We start from the raw sequence: 20,718 nt of genomic DNA, 5'->3' as shown, positions 1-20,718 counted from the left end.
GCTGGGATTAAAGGCATGTACCACTATGCCTGGTGTACACAGACTTTATTTATTTTTGTTTAATGTATGAGTACACTGTAGCTGTCTTGAGAAACACTAGAAGAGGGCATTGGATCCCATTATAGGTTGTGAGCCACCACATGGTTGCTGGGAATTGAACTTGGGACCTCTGGAAGAACAGTTAGTGTGCTCTTAACCTCTGAGCCATCTCTGTAGCTCCTTACTGTCCTTTTTCTTAGTTTTATAGAAGGATACAAAATCAACTAAATGTTTTTCTCAATGGAATTAATACTGTTCTTTACGCAAATGCTGTAATACTGTTGAGTCATTTACTCCTGTGTATGTTATTGAGGCTTTTGGGCACTGAAACTTGTGCTACTTAGCATTTAATAGTGCTGACTTTTTGTGTTTCAGAGAAGTGAAAATTGAGCTTTTCTCTCCCTTCCCATTTTATGTCATTGTATTTAAAGTCTACTTTCTTAGTTTCTAAAGCTACCTTTAGTTATTTTGGTAAGGAAGTGTTTCTTTACCGCTATTGGGCCACATTCAGTGTTGATGAGATTGAGTCTACAAGGATGCATTTCCTCACAGTTCAGTTTTCATGATGTGTGATATATATAATCTGGTATACATTAAGTAATTAAATAAGAGCACATTTACAGTCTTAAATAAAACTTTGTTCACCACAGAATGTCTACTAGAGTCCTTTTGGCGACTCTTTCCATTCCTATTACTCCTGAGCGAACTGATATTGCTCGACTTTTGGATATGGATGGTATTATAGTTGAGAAGCAGCGACGCCTTGCCACATTGCTAGGTCTTCAAGCTCCACCCACACGAATTGGCCTTATTAATGATATGGTTAGTATAAGTTCTGAGTATCTCTATGTAGAGAAAACTTTGTGGTAAGTTTTAATTCATGATCAAATACTAGGAATTCAGATTCATTGTCAGGCTTCTGCTGTGTGGACAAGAAACCACTGATGAAATAGATACATTGCATATTTGAGGTTATTGGTTAAAGCAGTGGTTCATGAATCAAGTACCTAGTATTGGCATGGTACTGATTCAGATCCCAGTAGACATTAAAACCCACTAGTATGCTAGTAGTCTGAAATATAGGACAGTGGTTGTATTTACATGTAATTTATATAAAATCATAAAATTGAAATTATCTCCAGATCACTTAGAATACTCATAATTCATCTGTCATGGTTAGGTAACAATGACAAGAAAAAGGCATTTGAGATAGCTGCAGTTATTTTCTTGAGTATTTAAATATGATTGCATGTAGCACCTGACGATAGCAGGGACCAGAGCTGTTAAATGAACATGTTACTGTACTGTTAATGGACACTGGTCCCTTTTAATTTTACTCTAAAATGAATAGTGCTGTCCTGGTAATTTTGTGATACTTGTATATCATTTTACTTTATGGTTTATTCTATTTCCAAGTTTTTTTTTTTTTTTTTTTTTTTGTTGTTGTTGTTGTTGTTGTTGTTGTTTTGTTTTGCAGTTAATTATAAGTAGAAACAATATGGGTATTATATTTGGGTATTTGTTGAGTTTACAAGGAATTGAGGCCAGATAATCTAGTTTTAATTTATAGTCAGTTCAGATTCCCAGTTGGAAATTTTTCTTTAGCAGTTAAACTTCTTGCTTTTCTTACTATAGGTCAGGTTTAATGTGCTACAGTATGTTGTCCCAGAAGTGAAAGACCTTTACAACTGGTTGGAGGTGGAATTCAACCCACTAAAACTCTGTGAGAGAGTTACAAAGGTAGGTTTTGGCATAGGCATTTTGGTCTTTACTATATGGCTGGCATTGCAATTTAGCATTGTATTTGTCTAAAGAACACATTCCCCAATGTGTTGAGGAAGGCACATTTTCTTCATATCAAGAGAAAAGGTATTTCTGATGGTAAACAAAGTTTGGGAGGTACATTATTAGCAGCTTGACTACTTTAGCCACCTCTGTCAGTTACTTCAGACAAGAATTGATAGTGTTCTTGGGTGAATTTTGTATGTTTGTATATGTTGTTTTGTATATATGAAGAAGTTGAAAGAATGTGAACTTTTTGGTTTTTTGAGACAGGGTTTTTCTGTATAGCCCTGGCTGTCCTGGAACTCACTCTGTAGACCAGGCTGGCCTAGAACTCAGAAATTTGCCTGCCTCTGCCTCCGCCTCCCAACTGCTGGGATTAAAGGAGTGTTTCACCACTGCCTGGCGAAAGAATGTGAACTTTGTGTCTTCTGCATATAAACTTTTTCTCAACTTAATTGATTTTATAGGTATTAAATTGGGTTAGAGAACAACCTGAAAAGGAACCAGAATTGCAACAGTATGTACCACAGCTACAGAACAATACCATACTTCGCCTTCTGCAACAGGTAAAAATAAAAGCAAATGATTTATGGAGAAACTGAGATTTGTGCTCTTGTCTTTGTATCTATCATGTAGTATATATATATCTATACACTCATTTTGTAAATGTGCACATGAGTATATGGAGGTGGACATTGGCTATCTTTACTGTCTTCTATTTTGAGATCATCTGTCACTGAACCTGCAGCTCACAAATTAGCTAAACTGGTTGGCTCCAGGAATCCTCTGTCTTCTATAGCCATATTTAAGAATATATATTTAAGAATATATATTTAAGAATGAAAGCTACCCCAAATTCCACTCTTGCCCAATTTTCTGTATTTGTAATTTTAAAGCAGAGTCAATGGCTTCTTCCTTCCCCTAATTTTCTTTCTTTTATGGGTTACTGCTCCTGAGTCATGAGATTAAAGGTGTGTATTGCTATTCTTTTGTTAATATAGGGATACCTTATTTCTTTAAAAATCTACCTACATGATTTTTTATAGTCTGAAAGATCTACAGTACACTTGCTCAGATGATAGTAATGAAAACATTTTTTTAGTGCCACTGGAGCTACCTTTACAGGTTTCTCTCATTAGAAATTGTTATAGCGTCAAACATATAACATGCTCATGCCTTTGTATATGAGTGAGACTTCTGTAATATGTGGAATTAGTCACACAGTTATATAATACTTTAGCAGTGCCTGAGATTATATTACAAGAGCATCTTAACAGTAGTGAATGAGTAGTCTTTCTTTTGCTTACACTAGCTATTAGTGTTTTCATCATGTAGGCCAGTGTCATGACTATGATTAAGCGATGCGTTTTATTAGTGGAATAAGTGCTTTGTACTTTATTTTTATTTTGTGAGGATTTATTAAGATGTGTTTGCACATTTCATTGACCTGCTTTCTTTTGAATATGTGAGCAGTGTTATTTCTTATGTGCTATACAAATAGTTGAAGGTTAATTAGCAGAGTAACTGCATATAGTAATTCTGCCAGTCTCCTTCAGACAAAAAAAAAAAAAGGAAATATTTTTATTAGGTAAGTAGCAGGCCTATGACTATGTGACCATTAGGTTTTTTTTTTCATTTATGAAATTTTAAATTAGCATATGATTTGGAACCTGGGCTTGAAACCCTAGTTCCAGTAGTCTACTGCTAGGCTGAATTGTATGAACTTCAGTTTTTCCCTTTGTGAACAATGGACATAATTTCTGCTTCCTGTAGCTACCATGAAATTGCACAGAAAAAGTCTTATTAAGTAGTAGCTGTTATTATTAACCCTGTGTTTTTTTGTGCAGGTGGCACAGATTTATCAGAGCATTGAGTTTTCTCGTTTGACTTCTCTGGTTCCTTTTGTTGATGCTTTCCAACTGGAACGGGCCATAGTAGATGCAGCCAGGCACTGTGACCTACAGGTATGTGTTACAAGGAGCATTGGCAGGTTAGAAGGTCTTTGAGAACTAGAAAGACAAATCTTTTGTTTTTCTGTTTTTGGTACAATGGTATCTTTTAAAAACTCACTGAGCAAATTTTAATTACTTTTCTATTAACTTTGACTTGATAATTTTCTTCTCAAATTCACTTGTAATACATGCTTGGTTACCAATAATTTAAATTTTAAAGGTTCGTATTGACCATACTTCTCGGACTCTGAGTTTTGGATCAGACTTGAATTACGCAACTCGAGAAGATGCCCCAATTGGTCCTCATCTGCAGAGCATGCCTTCAGAACAAATAAGAAATCAACTCACAGCCATGTCTTCAGTGCTTGCAAAAGCACTTGAAGTCATCAAGCCTGCTCATATTCTGGTATGTGTCTTGAGGGATATGAGTTATAAAAGTTTTGAAGGACTTATATTATCTTTTACAATATGGTTAGAGATGAAATCTGCAGAAAGGATTTTATGGTTTTCTATTCACTGGTGGTTGAGATGCTTTTGTCAAACAAGACATTGAACTGCTTTTAAATATGTCTCATGGGTTATATAGTAATAATGGGTTGTTGTATAAGATAACCACGACTGTGGCCCAGTTGTTGAGGTGATTGGGTTTAATTATTGTTGATGAACTCTCTTTATATTTTTCTTGGTTTGCCAGAATACATTTGGTGCCAAGAACAATAATAGACTTGCAAATGGTGTCTTAAGGTTGTCTCATTGCTAGTTAGAGACTGGAAGTGCCACAGTAGTTTGTACTACTAGAACATCCATCCATCCATCTATCTATCTATCTATCTTTCTTTCTTTCTTTCTTTCTTTCTTTCTTTCTTTCTTCATGGAAAGCCAGTATTTCACAATTATTTTTACTCTTGCTATCTAATACCAGGGCATATTTATGATCACTGTAAATGCATATTTTTTTTTTCTTGAAGCAAGAGAAAGAAGAACAGCATCAGTTGGCAGTTACTGCATATCTTAAAAATTCACGAAAAGAGCATCAGAGAATTCTGGCTCGGAGACAGACAATTGAGGAAAGAAAAGAGCGTCTTGAGAGTCTGAATATTCAACGTGAGAAGGAAGAACTAGAGCAGAGGGAAGCTGAACTCCAGAAAGTGCGGAAGGCTGAGGAAGAAAGGCTGCGCCAAGAGGCAAAGGAACGAGAGAAGGAACGAATCCTACAAGAACACGAGCAAATCAAGAAGAAAACTGTTCGGGAACGGTTAGAGCAGATCAAGAAGACAGAGCTGGGTGCCAAAGCATTTAAAGATATTGACATTGAAGTATGTAGTCTCTTTACTCTGGAGCTCTCATTTGCTTAATTTTGACATTTTTCCTGACTGAATACCCATTTAAAGAAGTGAAGTAGGATTTAATTCTAGAAAGCAGTGAGCTCAGCTGATGGTTAATTATGTTTGTCTTTAATTTGTGGCCTGGAGAAGATGGCTTGATGGTTAAGAACATGTACTGCTTTTTCCAGAAGACCCAACCAAGTTTAATTTCAGTATCCATATCAGATGCCTTATGACCATCTGACATTGCGCATCTGTACTCAAGTGCACCTACACTCTTCCATAATTAAAATCTTCTAAAAAATATTTAAATCTTTTTTTCCCCCCCCCCCCAGAGCTGAGGACCGAACCCAGGGCCTTGTGCTTGCTAGGCAAGTGCTCTACCACTGAGCTAAATCCCTAACCCTTGTTTAAATCTTGAAATCTTCTAAAAAATATTTAGAGCCAGGAATTGTGGCACACGTCTTTAATCCCAGCACTCAGGGAGGCAGAGGCAGGTGGATTGATGAGTTCAAGGACAGCCTGGTTGGTCTACATAGTGATTCCAGGATAGCTAGGGCTATATATAGAGAGAAGTTCTGACTCAAATAAATAAATAAAAATATTTGTAACAATTCTGGCTTTATGTTACCACCAGGACCTTGAAGAATTGGATCCAGATTTTATTATGGCCAAACAGGTTGAACAACTGGAGAAAGAAAAGAAGGAACTTCAGGAACGCCTGAAGAATCAAGAAAAGAAGGTAGTGAGGGAGAGGGTGGATTGTTATTTTTAAACAAGGTCTCCAAATTGCCCTTAAACTGCTTTGCAGCTGAGATTGCTCTTGGATTCTTGATCCTGCTGCCTAGTGGGATTGTTAATCTTTTCATATAAATTAAAAAGAATCTATTTTAGCCAAGTAGTGTTTGTGCATTCCTTTAATCCTACACTTGGGAATCAGGCAGGTCTGATTTCACAAGTTTGAGGCCATTTTGGTCTTTTAGAGGAAGTTCCAAGGCAGACAGTATGCAGTCCTGCTTCAGAAAAGCAAAAAAAAGGGGGGTTATTTTGTAACACTTCATTTGTTTCCATCCCATTCAGATTGACTATTTTGAGAGAGCTAAGCGTTTGGAAGAAATTCCTTTAATAAAGAGTGCTTATGAGGAACAACGGGTTAAAGACATGGACCTCTGGGAACAACAAGAAGAAGAAAGAGTAAGTTTTTCATTATATTGTGGTATCATAGACTGTAAGCTAAGTTATAAGTCAGCCAAAAATTTAAATTCTTTTGCTAGTTGTAATGCTTTAGTGGCTCCGCTTACTGGAAAAAGAAATGTTCATAATAGAGGTTTAATGAGAAACTATTAATTACATTCTGATATGCACACAAATGAGAGAAAGGGTATACTTGTGGGGCCATGTGGCAGCTGCAGTCTCAGGGTCTACCATCTGGAGACTTAAAGGATTGTGTTAACTCTTCCTGTTTTTTAAAGGATAAGTTAGGATTTTGTGATAATTCTCCTTAGGCATAAGTATTTAAGTAGAAATAGAAAGCACTTGGGACAGTATGGAGTCTTTTGTATTTTCATAGGGCTGAGAAGAAAGTCTGACATTTTGCCTTAATTTACAGTAAAATTAAACTATTCAAAATCTTGTAGGACTCACTTACCCTTGTCCCTGACTTCTATTAGGGGATCTGTTGGGATGCTCTGTTTATACTGCAAAATACAATAGGGAAGGAGAAGCTTCTCTCTCAGTTTTAAAGAATGTTAGAGTCTTTTTGGTAAATTAGTAATAATGTGCTTTTGAGATTAATCTAGTGTTGTGTACTTTCAGATTACTACAATGCAGCTAGAACGAGAAAAAGCTCTGGAGCATAAGAATCGGATGTCACGGATGTTGGAAGACAGAGATCTATTTGTGATGCGGCTCAAAGCTGCCCGGCAGTCTGTCTATGAGGTGAGCTCACTATGTTTTGTTTAGGGAAAAGTTAATTTGTGAACTTTTAGTTTTCTTTTGAGGATTTTCCCTTAACACAGTCGGTCTTAAATTAATATTTAACAGGTAATTATTCAGTATTTGTATAGATGAGTTGGGAGATATTTTAATCTCAAATGTTTCAAAGATGGAAGTTGATTATTTTGATCATATTTTTTTAAGTGTGGGGTTTTTGGGGCAGTTGCAGAATGGAATTTCAGGCCCACCACATAACTACTTCCAGATTTTTTTTTTAATTTTTATTTTTACTATTTGATTCAGAAGTGAATTAATTAGATCGGGGCCAGGCATCTAGGTACATTCTCTTAATAATAGTACTAGAGGCAGGCAGATCTTGAGTTGGGGGGTCAGTTTGATCTACATAGTGAGTTCTAGGACAGCCATGAGTATGTAGAGGGACCGTGTCTCCAAAAAAAAAAAAAAAAACAGAGAGAGAGAAATTAATTATATTAAAGATATTTTATTGTTAAAAGCTTTAAGTTAATTTCTTTATTATAAGTAAAATATGACTTTTTTGAGGTAGGGGGTAGAACTGGGAGTTGAATCTACAACCTCAGATGTGCCAGGCAAGCTCTCAATGATATTAGTCCAGTGTGTAGATAATATTAATTCATAATTTAACGAACATGATACAATATTTCTTTACCCATTAAGAGATTCTGCTTTTGTATTTACTTGGTGGCCACTTTTTATGGTTTTCAGATTGTGTGAACTTACAAGTATAAAACTGTTACTCGTGTTTATATCTTAAAAATTGACCTGTGTTCATTTTGCAGGAAAAACTGAAACAGTTTGAAGAACGTTTAGCAGAAGAAAGGCATAATCGCCTGGAAGAAAGAAAAAGGCAGCGGAAAGAAGAACGCAAAATAACCTACTACAGAGAAAAGGAAGAGGAAGAGCAGAGGAGGGCAGAAGAGCAGATGCTCAAAGGTAACCATGGTGACCATTAGATTAAACTGCATGATAGGTGTGGGTTCCATATTTCACAGTCTTATTTAGAAAACCAAGGGATCAGATAACCCAGTGCATTGAATTGTTGGTGCTGTTTCCTCTATCAACCTATCACTACATACTTTATACCTTTCCTGTTGGTGTTTAATATCCTTTGTAATTAATGATAATTACATCTGTGGTTCTATACCTAGAACCCCATATATTCAGTAGAATTTGTTCTAGTATGGTTTTTGTTGCTGCAATAAAACACTGAACAAAAGCACTTTGGGGGATAAAGAGAGGGTTTATTTGGATTCCATATCATGGTTTATCATTGTGGGAAGCCAGAGTTTGTGCCAGGAGTCTCAAGGTACTGAAACAAAGACCACAGAAGAAAGCTGCCTTTGACTTGCTCAGCTACCTTTCTTATATAGTAGCCCAGGCACACCTGCCTAGGGATGGTATTGTCCACAGTAGACTCTCCTATAGCCATCAGTAATCAAGAATATATCATATGCTCATAGACATAGACCAGTCTGATAGAGGCAGTTCCTACGTTGGTATTCTTCCCTCCCAATTATGCCTAGATTTGTGTGACTGAACAAAAACATGATTAGTGTATAGGGCTATCCTAAATGATTGTGGACTATTTGTGCGTTTTTTCTTTTTGTTGGGGGGGGGTGGGTGGGTGGTTGGGGAATGTTTCTTGTTTGGTTTTTGAATCTTAATCTCTATTTGCTGATTGCCATCTACCTTAAATTTCTTTTAAGTTTTTCTAAATTATTGGGTATGTATGTTGTGTAGGGGAGGGTGCATGGTTGAAGGTCAGAGGCCAACTTTGGAGAGTCACTTTTTAGCCTTTCATTTTTATGTAGGTTCTGAGGATTAAATACATAGAGTTAGATTATGTGTAAATGCTGGCCGTCTTGCTGTCATGTTTTAATATTGCCTTTTAAAACAAGAGTGCATCTCTGCTTTATACTAGAAAAGTAATCCTGATGGTAGGAGAAAGGCGTGGGTAGGAAGCACATTTTAGTAACCTAACAAATTTTCATAGAGAGAGAAGAAAGAGAACGTGCTGAGAGAGCAAAACGGGAGGAAGAACTTAGAGAGTATCAGGAGCGAGTCAAGAAATTGGAAGAAGTAGAAAGGAAAAAGCGGCAAAGAGAGCTGGAAATTGAAGAAAGGGAAAGGCGCAGAGAGGAAGAAAGGAGACTTGGTGACGATCCACTTTCTAGGAAGGTGAGTAGAGAAGTTATTCTTGTTTTTTTCTTTGGTGCTGGATTGTAATCTTGACTTTATCTGGCAAATCCCCTATCACTGAGCTGTCTTCCTAGACCTTGTTTATTTTTTCTGTTTTAATTACATGTAGATACACCAGTGAATTTTCTTGTAATATTGTGGCCTGATTTCTCGAACTGCTTGATATTCTCTAACTACTTAGATACAAAGATCTGTTTATATTCATGGTGTCTCCATCACTTGGGAGAGATAATTGGGTCTATTCCAACTTCATTCAGAATGTATAGTACAACAATATAATTAGACTCCTTGATATTATTAGTATGCAAAAATGACTTGTTTCTCTCACCTCTTGAATTATTCTGATTGATGGTTTTGTTGCTCATAGTTCAGTTTTAGTTAGCCCATGTGTCATTTCTGATTTCTAAACTGTTTGCCCAGTCATAATCTCCTTCCATACTTCAGATTGCTCCAGTTTTCATAATGGCAACAAAAATGTCCCTTAAATCTATTCTTCTGCTTCATTTGGTTTGTACTCATTTCCTAGAGCAAAAGGCAAACATATACTTAGTGAGCCCAGTTTTAGATATCAGCTTGTGCTTCAGTCACTCTTAGTTATTGCTTTGCCCTTTAAACAAAATACTGCTTGTTTATTGATTCCCTTTTTCCAAAAAAAAAAAAAAAAAAAAAAAAGAGAAGTGCACATGAGTGCTGAGTTGTTGGATTCACTGGAGCAGGAGTTACAGGTAATTAATTGTGAGCCATCTTATGTTGGTGCTGGGTACTAAACTGTGATCCTCTGGAAGAGCATTAACCACTGAGCTCTTTCCAGTCCCTAGTTTTTTATTTCTGCCTCATTTTAACCAGTCTTATTTTAGGATCTTGAGGTTTGCTTAATTAAAGAATGAAGTGCTTGATTGGTAACTCCAGTAGTTGTAACATAACTTTTATTACTATGCATGAGCCTTTTTGTTTTGTCCGCAGGACTCTCGGTGGGGAGATCGAGATTCGGAAGGCACCTGGAGAAAAGGACCAGAAGCTGACTCTGAGTGGAGAAGAGGCCCACCAGAAAAGTAAGTAGAATCATGAGATTAGTGTACTTTGTCTTGGATCCTTGTATCTGGGATTTAAAATCAGATGTGTAGAAAAAAAGGTGAAGTTTCTGTAAGAATTGTGTGCAGGTCCATCTGTTATTTGAGCCAAGGTCAGGGTTTTTTTTTTTTGTAGCTTTAGGATGACCCTGAACTCCCGATCTTGTCTACCTCCTAAGGATTGGATTTACAACCTTGTTGTACCAACATACCTGGTTTTATTAGTAATGAGTATAGAACCCAAGGTTGGTAAGTTCTACCACTAAGCTAGCTACTTGCTCAGTTCTTGACTAATTTTTACGGTAACAGCTAGTGGTGGACAGGAACAGTGGCTTTAATTTTATGCAGAAATTAAAGTTTAGAGGAAGCTCATTGTAAAATGTATGGGTAATTTTTTTTTTTAGGCTGTTACCTGATTGTTAGTCTATATTGATTTAAGAGTGAATTTTGCATAGTTTTTTTTAGAAAACATTTTTAAAGGACTTGAGTTAATGAATTTAGACTTAGTGATTTGTAAGAGATAGTGAAATCAAGGATTCATAGTCTTTTTGAAAGATTTGGTTTTAAAGCTGTACCTTGTTTCTCCTTAGGGAATGGAGACGAGAAACTCGAGATGATGAGAGGCCTCACAGGAGAGATGAAGATCGGCTGAGGCGCTTGGGGGGGGATGACGAAGAGAGAGAGTCTTCTCTTAGACCGGATGATGATCGCATCCCTAGGCGTGGTCTGGATGATGACAGAGGGCCTAGACGTGGTCCTGATGAAGATAGATTTTCTCGTAGAGGAACAGATGATGACCGTCCTTCTTGGCGTAATGCAGATGATGACAGGCCTCCCAGGCGAATTGGTGATGATGACAGGGGAAGCTGGCGTCACACAGATGACGACAGACCACCCAGACGGGGACTGGATGATGACAGACCACCCAGACGGGGACTGGATGATGAGAGAGGAAGCTGGCGCACAGCAGATGATGACAGAGGACCTAGACGTGGCATGGATGATGATCGGGGGCCAAGACGAGGAGGTGCTGATGATGAACGGTCATCCTGGCGGAATGCTGATGATGACAGGGGTCCCAGGAGGGGCATGGATGATGATAGGGGTCCCAGGCGAGGGCTGGATGATGACCGAGGACCTTGGAGGAATGCTGCTGAAGATAGGATTTCTAGGAGAGGTGCAGATGATGACCGGGGGCCTTGGAGAAATATGGATGATGATCGTGATCGGATTCCTAGACGGAGTGATGATGCAAGACCTGGTCCCTGGAGACCATTTGTCAAGCCAGGTAAGATTCTAGTTTTTAAATTAAGACGCTTTGTGGAATGTTTGATATATTTGTTTACATGTAAAAACAAAGGAATTATAGGGCTATGTGATAGTTATACTGTGTCTGTGTGTGTTTCCTTGTGCCTATGCAGTAGCTTTTACATAAAAATTTAAGTATTCGTTTGCACAACTGTCCACTCATGGGGTCATACTCAGGAGCTCATTTTTGTTCTAGTCAACTTTGGGAGTGCTCACTGATACTTAAAACTTAAGCTTTTTTCCACTCTCCAAATACACACCTGCTCTTGTGAACCACTGTCTTAAATATGTAAACTAGGAGTTCTCTTTCTGTTATAGCCTTTGTGTTAAGTCTGTCATTTATCCCAGTTCTTTGTTAAATGATTCATTATTTTTTAAATTACATATGCATATGTGAATGCAGGTGTCCATGGAGACCAAAAGACAAATCTGGAAATGGAGTGAAGGCAGTTGGTTACAAGCTATCTGACATAGGTGTAGAGAATTGAACTGCAAGAACAATATATGCTGTCAACCATTGAGCCACCTCTCCAGCCCTTACCTGCCCTTGATGATCCTTAGATCTACCTACTTCTGCTCCATTGCCCTGGTTGCTGCCATTTTTTTCCCCTACTGCCACTTCTTTCTGCAGTACCTAGAATAAAATTTCATGACTTATCTAATTACTAATTTGCTTTTGCTAGTTGTGATATCTGTGGCAAACCTTTTGGCTTTTCTTGCTTTTGTCATATTTCACTGTCAATTATGTGACCTTAGGATAAGTGGCTTCCATGCCTTTTGTAAAATGGGGTTTACAGTATGGTAGATTCTCAGTAAATTGTAGCTGTGTCCTATAAAAAGTTGTCAAGTACTGAGGAATCCTAGAAGAAATACAAGGTTATATGTCTTTAATTGTTCGATTATAAATATTTTGAATGTAGGCTGTGCATAATGGCACAGCCATTATGATCTCAGCACTCTTGGAGGCAGAGGATCTTTCTAAGTTCAAGGCTAGCCTAGTCTACATGGCAAGTTTCAGGACAGCCAGACCTACATAGAGAAACTCTGTCTTAAAAAAGTCATGAATCTGGCAGTAGTAATGATTGACTTAAGTATTAAGATAATATAAAAGGGATTTAAGTCTGTATTTTTGCACTTGTTGATCTTAAAGCCAGGTACAATGGTGATGACTAGCTTTGTAGCTATGTTTTACTAACAGTGAGAACTTAGCTTAGCTCGCTTTGACCTCTTGCTTCATGTATAACACTGGGCAGAATCTAAGCATTTATTCTTGTTTTATGACTGGATGGTCTAATGATGTCGCAGACAACAGGACTAAGGAAGAGTCTTTGATAAAGTGTTACAGGGTTTCAATTTATAGTTGGATGATCACTCCTAGTAAACTCTTAAGTTACTTGTTTAACTGAGTAGTCTAGTAGAGTTAGATACTGGCAGTCAGTGTATACAGCAGGAAAAATTTGATAGTCTCTTTATTTTATGAAACATTACATCCAGACTGTTTAAGCTTCCTTATATAGGTACATAACTCAATAATTGTTAATGACCAACCATTCATGGATATACATGCTTTTTTGTTAAAGGGGCATTAAGAGTATCTTCAATTTGTGTTTAGGATGATGAATTAATGTTATGATACCGTTGTAAAGGGATGAGCTCAGATGATAGAGCACTTTCTTAGAATACATCAGGCCTTATGTTAAATCCCTAGCACCACATAAACCTACAGTTACTAATTTGTTAAAAATAAAATTGCTTTTTTTTTTTTTTTTTTTAAATAAACTAGGTGGATGGAGAGAGAAAGAAAAGGCTAGAGAAGAGAGTTGGGGGCCACCTCGAGAATCAAGACCATCAGAAGACCGTGAATGGGATAGAGACAAAGAGAAGGACAGAGATAATCAAGATCGAGAGGAGAATGACAAGGATCTTGAACGAGATAGGGACAGAGAGAGAGATGGGGACCGGGAGGATCGTTTCAGAAGACCCAGGTTAGTAATGACCTACTGTGGTAACCGGTTTCTCTTAAACTCTGCTGTGCATTCCAAAACACTTGAGAAATTATGTTCCAGTTTCATTTAGAGTGTGAGTGATTAACACTTCCACATCTAGAAAATGAGACTATGGGGGTTTAACCTGTTGGCTGCTTGTAGGTTACCTAACTTGTAAAGGAACCAGTCCAGATGTCTACTTCTCCTACTTCTTAGAGCAGTGGATCAGCTTAGTTGGTTTTAATCCTTTTTTGTTTTTGAGAAGATGGCATTTTTCTGTGTAGCTTAGGTTGACCTGAAATTACATTTATATCCAATCTACCTGTGTTGAGATTTATAGTCAATTGACAGCACACTCAGTTTTTATTAGTGGTCAAAGTCCTAGCTTGTTCCTTCTGCCTAGTAAAAAAAAAGCTCTCTGTACTAGTGGTATGGCAACCAGCAACTTTTTTGTGGCTAGTGCACTAGCTCTCTGGGAATATGTGTTGTGCTATTGTAGGATCTAAGGTCTATTTGCTTTCTATGCCCCAGATACCAGATTAAGCTGTTAGTTAAAACTCAGACTGATAAATTTAGATTAATAAACTGGATTTGGTATGTTCCTTTTTTTGTTTGTTTGTTTTGTTTTCCTGGAGGGGGGTGTTGGTTTCTTGGGGGTGTTGAGACAGGGCTTTATGTAGCCCTGGCTATCTTGGAACTCACTCTATAGACCAGGCTAGCCTAGAATGCAGAAATCTGCCTGCTTCCTAAGTGCTGGGATTAAAGACATGCACTAACACCACCCAGATGGTATGTTGTTTATAATTATCCATATATTCTGTCAAGAACTGAGCTTGTCACTTTAAATGGCCACAGGGATGAAGGTGGCTGGAGAAGAGGACCAGCAGAAGAATCTTCAAGCTGGAGGGATTCAAGTCGCCGTGATGATAGGGACAGGGATGACCGTCGGCGGGATAGGGATGATCGTCGTGATCTGAGAGACCTGAGAGACAGAAGGGATTTAAGAGATGATAGAGATCGGAGAGGACCTCCCCTCAGATCAGAGCGAGAAGAAGGTATATACTTTGCCTATTGGAAAACTGATTGTGGCATGGTGGAGGTTTTATAATTGTCTTTTAAATTAATATGAACCCCAATGATTCGAGTAAATTTAGTGTACTTGTCAGGTTGTGAGGTAAGCTCATCTCTAAGGTGAGTGTAGCAATACATTAAATGATAGGCAGCAGAAATTGATATTAATAAAAATGGAGACAGTATTATGTAAGGTCCTTTTGGATGAACACAAGTATAAATGTAGAGACATTAGAGCTGGTGATATGGCAAAATGAAGAGGGGCTTTGTGTAACAACTTGATTTCAATCTGGGGGATTCACATGGTAGCAAAAGAAGCCACTCCCTCAAAGTTTTCTCTGACCTCTACAAAATCCGTAAGTACTTCTAGTGACGTTGAAGTGTCCATTGTACTTACTTTTCTCACATGCTTTTAACAGTTTGTTTAGCAGAATCAGAATAGTATTAAAACTATTATTAATAGTTTTAAAATAGTATTAAAATCTTACATTTTATAACTTATTTGATAAAATTCTTCAAGAGCCAAAAATCTTGTACCATAACATTCTGATTTTTGTTATCCTGTCTTAGGTTTATGACCATTAAAATACTTCCAGTTTTCAATTATGTCAGCAAGTTCATATTTTAAAGATTTTGGTCAGAAAATGACACAGTAATTAAAATGTAGGGGCTTTTAGTGTGATTCTGCATTGTTGGTTTTCCAAGTAGCTTCAGGCAGACATTTCTTAAGTTTCACTTATGTTTATTTTGAACCAATAAATAGTTCAAGCCTACACTTAAAAGATGTTTAAACTTTTCTAGCAAGCTCTTGGAGACGCACTGACGACAGGAAAGATGACCGGACTGAAGAAAGGGATCCACCTCGTCGTGTTCCTCCCCCAGCTCTTTCAAGAGAGAGAGAGAGAGAGAGAGAACGAGAAGGTGAGAAAGAGAAAGCATCCTGGAGAGCTGAGAAAGATAGGGAGTCCCTTCGTCGTACTAAGAATGAAACTGATGAAGATGGATGGACCACAGTACGACGTTAAGTCCCAAGATGATGGAGTCAAACTTGTGGCTTACATAGGTTTGATCACATTCAAGGATTATTATACTTGTGCTTCAACCAGTCTAAATTGAATTCTTTAATGTTGTCTCACCATAACACAAAAAAGCATGAACTTGTATTAATCATATATAATAGATTGATCATGCACTGTATTTACAGGAGGTTGGAAAACCATGCCATTTTCTGGAACTTAAGGTGTTACATTATTTCATCAATCATTTGTTAAAAAAAAAAACTAAAAAATAAAAATGTGAACCCTTCAGGTGTAAACACCTTATCTTGGTATACAATTGATCTTTTTGTTTTGATTTTGAAGTATCAGATATTAATTTGGAATAAGGTAAGGTTCTCTTGAAACATTTGAAAACCCTTTAAGCCAACTGATCTGACAGCTTTCCCATCAGTAGAAGTGGGAACATACCTTCCTAGGTATTTACTATTAACTACATTAGGCAGTTCATAGCTTCTGATCAGTGTAGTAGACATCACAAACACTGGCTGTAATGGGGTTTTCTGTAGACTTGACTTGAGAGAGGTGAGTATAAAGCATTTTTTAGTCATCATCATGACGGTGCTGCTCAAGTGCAGATCCAGAACAGTACAGCTTTGGGTTCCTAGAATATTTGGTAAACTGTTGAGGGTTTCTTTTTTTCTGTTGCCAAAAGAAAACTGCTTTTCCACTAATTCATGCCTTTCAAGCATTTTAAATATGACAATATTTATAAATGTGTGGTTTGGAGGAATTGTTTAAATTCTTTTTCCTAATTTTCTTCAGGATAGATTATTTCAACAAGTAATTTGTAGTGATGACTGTGTTGACTTCAATTTTGGAGTGTAGTAGCTGTGTTAAAAAAGAGTAACCATTTGGTCTTATTGAAGCCAACACAGAACTTGCTGCTGTGTTTTTTTCCTTTGGTGATAAATAAAATACTTACATAATTGGTGTTAGTGTTGATTTGTCAATTACGTTTCTGTGAATTTTTATCAGTGCTGTTAAAATATGTTATTGTTAGTATCAAAAGAGTAACTTACAGAGTAACACAAAACACAAATAGCAGCTAGCAAATTTGTGAAGTGCCCTTGTTCATGGAAACATCATTTTTAACACCTTGGGTTTCATTAGGAATTCGGGGGGGAAAAACATAGTTGTAGAGGATTTTTGTCACAAACTTAACAGTCTGTGTAAGCCTATAAATTTTACTAAGCAGTGGTTTAAAATACTGTACTGTTAAAGCTCTCAGGCCTGGCGGTGGTGGCACATGCCTTTAATCCCAGCACTCGGGAGGCAGAGGCAGTCGGATTTCTGAGTTCGAGGCTAGCCTGGTCTACAGAGGAGTTCCAGGACAGCCAGGGCTATACAGAAAAACCCTGTCTCAAAAAAACCAAAAAAAAAAAAAAAGAGCTCTCAGGCCAGAAGAGATAGTACTGATTTTCTACTTTGTTACCAAGGACTGAAATTTCAAACATGGAAGGTTTCTTGTGGCTAGAGGGCTCACTTGGTCAAAACAAGTAAAAGTACTTAGAGACACTGTTTTTTTGTTTTATTTTTGGTTGTTTTTTTGTTTGTTTGAAAGACCACTGGTTTTATTTGGGGCAGGAACCTGCTTATGTATGTTTTCACTAGTGAGCCAGGTGCTGATATGATGCCATATTTTGATGAGCTACCTTTAGATGGATGCACAGGTTGGGGAGCAGGTTTCTCTGCAGACCCCAGCCTTGCAGCTCAGTTAGGGTTTCCAGATACTTTCTGCTTGTTGTTCTGGGAGAGAACCCAGAGAACAGGGTGGGGGCAGAAGTATCTGATGCTTTTGCTTTGTGGTCTAGCTCATGGGTTCTCCTTCCACTGCCACTCCACCAGCATTAAAGAGGTTAAAGGAAAGCTGATTAATCTTCTCATGTGCCAGGTGAGCCCTGTGGCTTCTGCAGTTGTAAACAAATGGAGCCTTAAAGCTTCTCTATCTGTGCTTGAAGGTGGAGAGAACTCTTATATAGGGTGCCAGCCAGGACGGGGATCAAACATATGTCTGGGGTATTAGTCAAGAACCACCAGTGTCACATGGCTCTTAATCCCAGAATTTTCCAGGTCAGTTTTGGCTGGTGAAACTCAGTCCTAATGTTTTTCCCAAAGACACTTTGGCAAAGTTGTACTTATAATAGAACTATGAGACAGCAGAGGGAATGTTATCAAGAAAACCCGAGACAACAAAACCTGAAATAAACACATTTCTGGTAGTTTTGAAATACATGGTTTTAGTTTTGAAATACATGGTTTTGGTTTAATATATCTAACAAAAGTTCTAATCCAAGCCATTTAACTTCTGTAAAGGACTTGATAGGAACAAATAAAGTACAAAAAAAATCTGTTAAAATGAACAAGTTTGGATAAACAAATGCAGGCTAAAGCACAGCACAACCTGTGCCTCTGCCCATGGTGAAGCTGTTACAATGCTGTGATCTTTGTGGTCTAGCCAGATCCACAGTGTATTCTTAGGCAGAAGCTAGCTTTATCAAAGCATATGAAACTTTGGGTTTTAAGTTTCATTTTTGTCCCTTTAATAATTGGTATTGATCCTAGGGTTTTGTGCATTCTAGGCAAGTGCTCTTATTGAGCGTATTATACCCCTGCCCTAAACTTGGATATCTACTGTAAACATTTTTGCAAAACCCTTTTGCAAAACATTGGATTCCAAGGATTGCTTAACCTTCCTCTGCCTCCCGAGTGTCAGGATTAAAGGATTATTTTTAGAGCTAAGTTTATTTGCTTTAGAACACTAGAAAAACAAGTACTTTTTTTTTTTTTTTTTTTTTTTTTTGCTTGTACACTATCAGGATATGTTAACTGGGAAGCAGACTTGGCATGGGTTGGAGAATACTCTGGGATACAATTTTATGTGGACACGGAGGTTAGAGGTTAAGGGTTGCCCTACTCAATCATACTCTACAAGGTGTTTCTTTGAATCTGGAGTTTTCCATACCTGGAGCTACAGCCTTGGTAGTGATTCCAGGTAGAGGGCCCTACCTCCCCAGTGATGCAACCACAGCTACCTTTGGCTTAAATTACCCAAATTTGCAGATGAATATGGAGGTCCCAACTTAAGACGACCACCTAGCTTATGAGATACTTTTTCACACAGATCTGGACCTCATCCATGTAGCAAGGCTGGCCTCTGCCTTGCCTCATCAGCACTGGGGTTGTAGGCATACCACTATTCCTTTATGTAGGTATTGGGTCCTCCGTGTTTAGAAGCACTTATCTGACAGCTATCTCCCTGTTAATATATACAGCTACCTAACAGGATATTTTCCAGAACCCTCTCAATACCATGGAACAGGAATGCCAGTTTCTAAAGCCTTTAGTTTTAGTAAGATGCCAAAAGCTAAAAGCTGGCATTAGGTACATGTGTTTGTGGTTCAGCTAATGTACTTACATACTGGCACCATACACACATGTCTGATGGGATTACAGCAATTCTGACTTGATCTTGCTTTTGATATTGAGAATACCTTTTTGAAAAGGCAGATCAGAATTAGAGGATGTGAATTTATGTTGATTTAAAAAACTTCACCTCAAAACAAGTGGTATTTTAGCAAAATAACAAGGAGCATGGTTTTATTAAGTTGAGGCCCAGGCCCAGTGAATGTGGGGCTATAACGGAGTTTTCCTTGCTAAGAATGTCCTCCCTTTTACCAATAGGGCTCACAACTGTCAGTATTTTCACATTAGCCTCTTCTATACGGAAAGCAAATTTGCTGTAAAGTTACTGCTTAATATGGAAGGCAGTCTAGCATAACTCCCAGTATTCCTAGCTAAATCTGACTATTGCAAGCTTTACATACTTAATCTCCTGGCTGGTATTTGCAAACAGTGGTGTTGGTGCATGTCTGAATTTATCTTAAGTCACCTTTACAAACTTTGTCTTTTCTGTCTAAATGGTAGGTAGTTTTGTGCCATATTCCAGCACTTAGTATGATGGATTTACAGGAGTACTGGAAAGGGTTAGGAACTTTTGCATGAAGATCTTTTGGGTTTCTGGAAGCAGACAAGGGTCTCTCAGTTATAGTGGAACCACCAAGTGGGAGGTTATGATACTTGTATACAACCGCAATTATTACAGCCTTGAAGTGGTGGTTATTCGGGTACACCCTCTGTAAACTGGAAGGTAAACAGCCCAGAGTAGAACCTTTTGGAACTGCGTTATTGCATTATAGTTCCCCATTTTCTATTTAGGAACCCTGAACTTGAGCAATCAAGGTGGGTTAACACTGCTCTATAAAAGTTTCCTCTTTTCTGAGGAGGAAATGTCTTAGCATCAGACACAAAGAATTGGACCATCAGAGTGGTGCATAGAGAAAATGCTAAATAGGAGTTACAGGGGAGTTAAATGGATTCATAATACTGTCACTGTATAAATACACATCTCTTAAACAGCACCATTTCCAAATATGTACACGATATGATTAAGCCTTGGCACAGTTAATTTTAAGGGTTGGAAGGCCTACTTGCTAATTCAGTAGAATATCTGATGCACAAAAGGGTAAGAAACTGTATTCTACCTGCTACAGATTGTGCCTTCAAGCCTCCCTCCCATCTAGGACAGAAAGAAGCCACGAGGAGGAACACCCTCTCAAATACTGGGAAGTGTACTAAGTTGCTTTACCTGCAATTAGAATGACAAACTAAAATAAATAAATTGCATCAAACAATAAAATAGTCGTTTTTCCAACATTCCATACAATTGTTAGGTTTACACTCAGTTCAGAGGCTATTAAAAATACTCTAGACCTAATAAAGTGCCTCCATTCATAAAACGAAACATCCAAGATCAGAGACAATTTCATACGGATGCGCACCTAAAATAGGCCGACGTATACAGTAAACAGCGCCTCATTCACCGCACTTCAACTGGTGGTACACCCGCACAACCCTCACCGTTCTGGATGCGCGTTTTAGAAACTAGGGACAAA

General features: G+C 37.9%; 1 protein-coding gene and 1 non-coding gene across 2 annotated transcripts in view; both read left to right on the top strand.

Moving 5' to 3' along the window:
* Nucleotides 1-16,696, top strand: part of Eif3a (eukaryotic translation initiation factor 3 subunit A) — a 29,743-nt gene extending 13,047 nt beyond the window's left edge. Inside the window, exons 7-22 of the mRNA XM_034497406.2 lie at nucleotides 690-861; nucleotides 1,675-1,779; nucleotides 2,292-2,390; nucleotides 3,672-3,788; nucleotides 3,997-4,182; nucleotides 4,745-5,092; nucleotides 5,739-5,843; nucleotides 6,182-6,295; nucleotides 6,917-7,039; nucleotides 7,855-8,008; nucleotides 9,069-9,253; nucleotides 10,238-10,326; nucleotides 10,935-11,632; nucleotides 13,436-13,637; nucleotides 14,493-14,692; nucleotides 15,510-16,696. Of these exons, the coding sequence (XP_034353297.1) occupies nucleotides 690-861; nucleotides 1,675-1,779; nucleotides 2,292-2,390; nucleotides 3,672-3,788; nucleotides 3,997-4,182; nucleotides 4,745-5,092; nucleotides 5,739-5,843; nucleotides 6,182-6,295; nucleotides 6,917-7,039; nucleotides 7,855-8,008; nucleotides 9,069-9,253; nucleotides 10,238-10,326; nucleotides 10,935-11,632; nucleotides 13,436-13,637; nucleotides 14,493-14,692; nucleotides 15,510-15,733 (3,121 nt within the window). The 3' untranslated portion in view covers nucleotides 15,734-16,696. The remainder of the gene's footprint in view (nucleotides 1-689; nucleotides 862-1,674; nucleotides 1,780-2,291; nucleotides 2,391-3,671; nucleotides 3,789-3,996; nucleotides 4,183-4,744; nucleotides 5,093-5,738; nucleotides 5,844-6,181; nucleotides 6,296-6,916; nucleotides 7,040-7,854; nucleotides 8,009-9,068; nucleotides 9,254-10,237; nucleotides 10,327-10,934; nucleotides 11,633-13,435; nucleotides 13,638-14,492; nucleotides 14,693-15,509) is intronic.
* LOC117701403 (small nucleolar RNA SNORA19) lies at nucleotides 3,255-3,386 on the top strand. The gene has a single exon (XR_004605726.1). It is a non-coding gene; the product is annotated as a small nucleolar RNA SNORA19 (small nucleolar RNA).
* Nucleotides 16,697-20,718: the final 4,022 nt, after the last annotated feature.

The sequence above is a fragment of the Arvicanthis niloticus genome, chromosome 1 (genome assembly GCF_011762505.2).
Source record: "Arvicanthis niloticus isolate mArvNil1 chromosome 1, mArvNil1.pat.X, whole genome shotgun sequence".
In the NCBI taxonomy this organism is placed as follows: domain Eukaryota; kingdom Metazoa; phylum Chordata; class Mammalia; order Rodentia; family Muridae; genus Arvicanthis; species Arvicanthis niloticus.
This window is presented reverse-complemented; position numbering and strand designations above follow the sequence as displayed.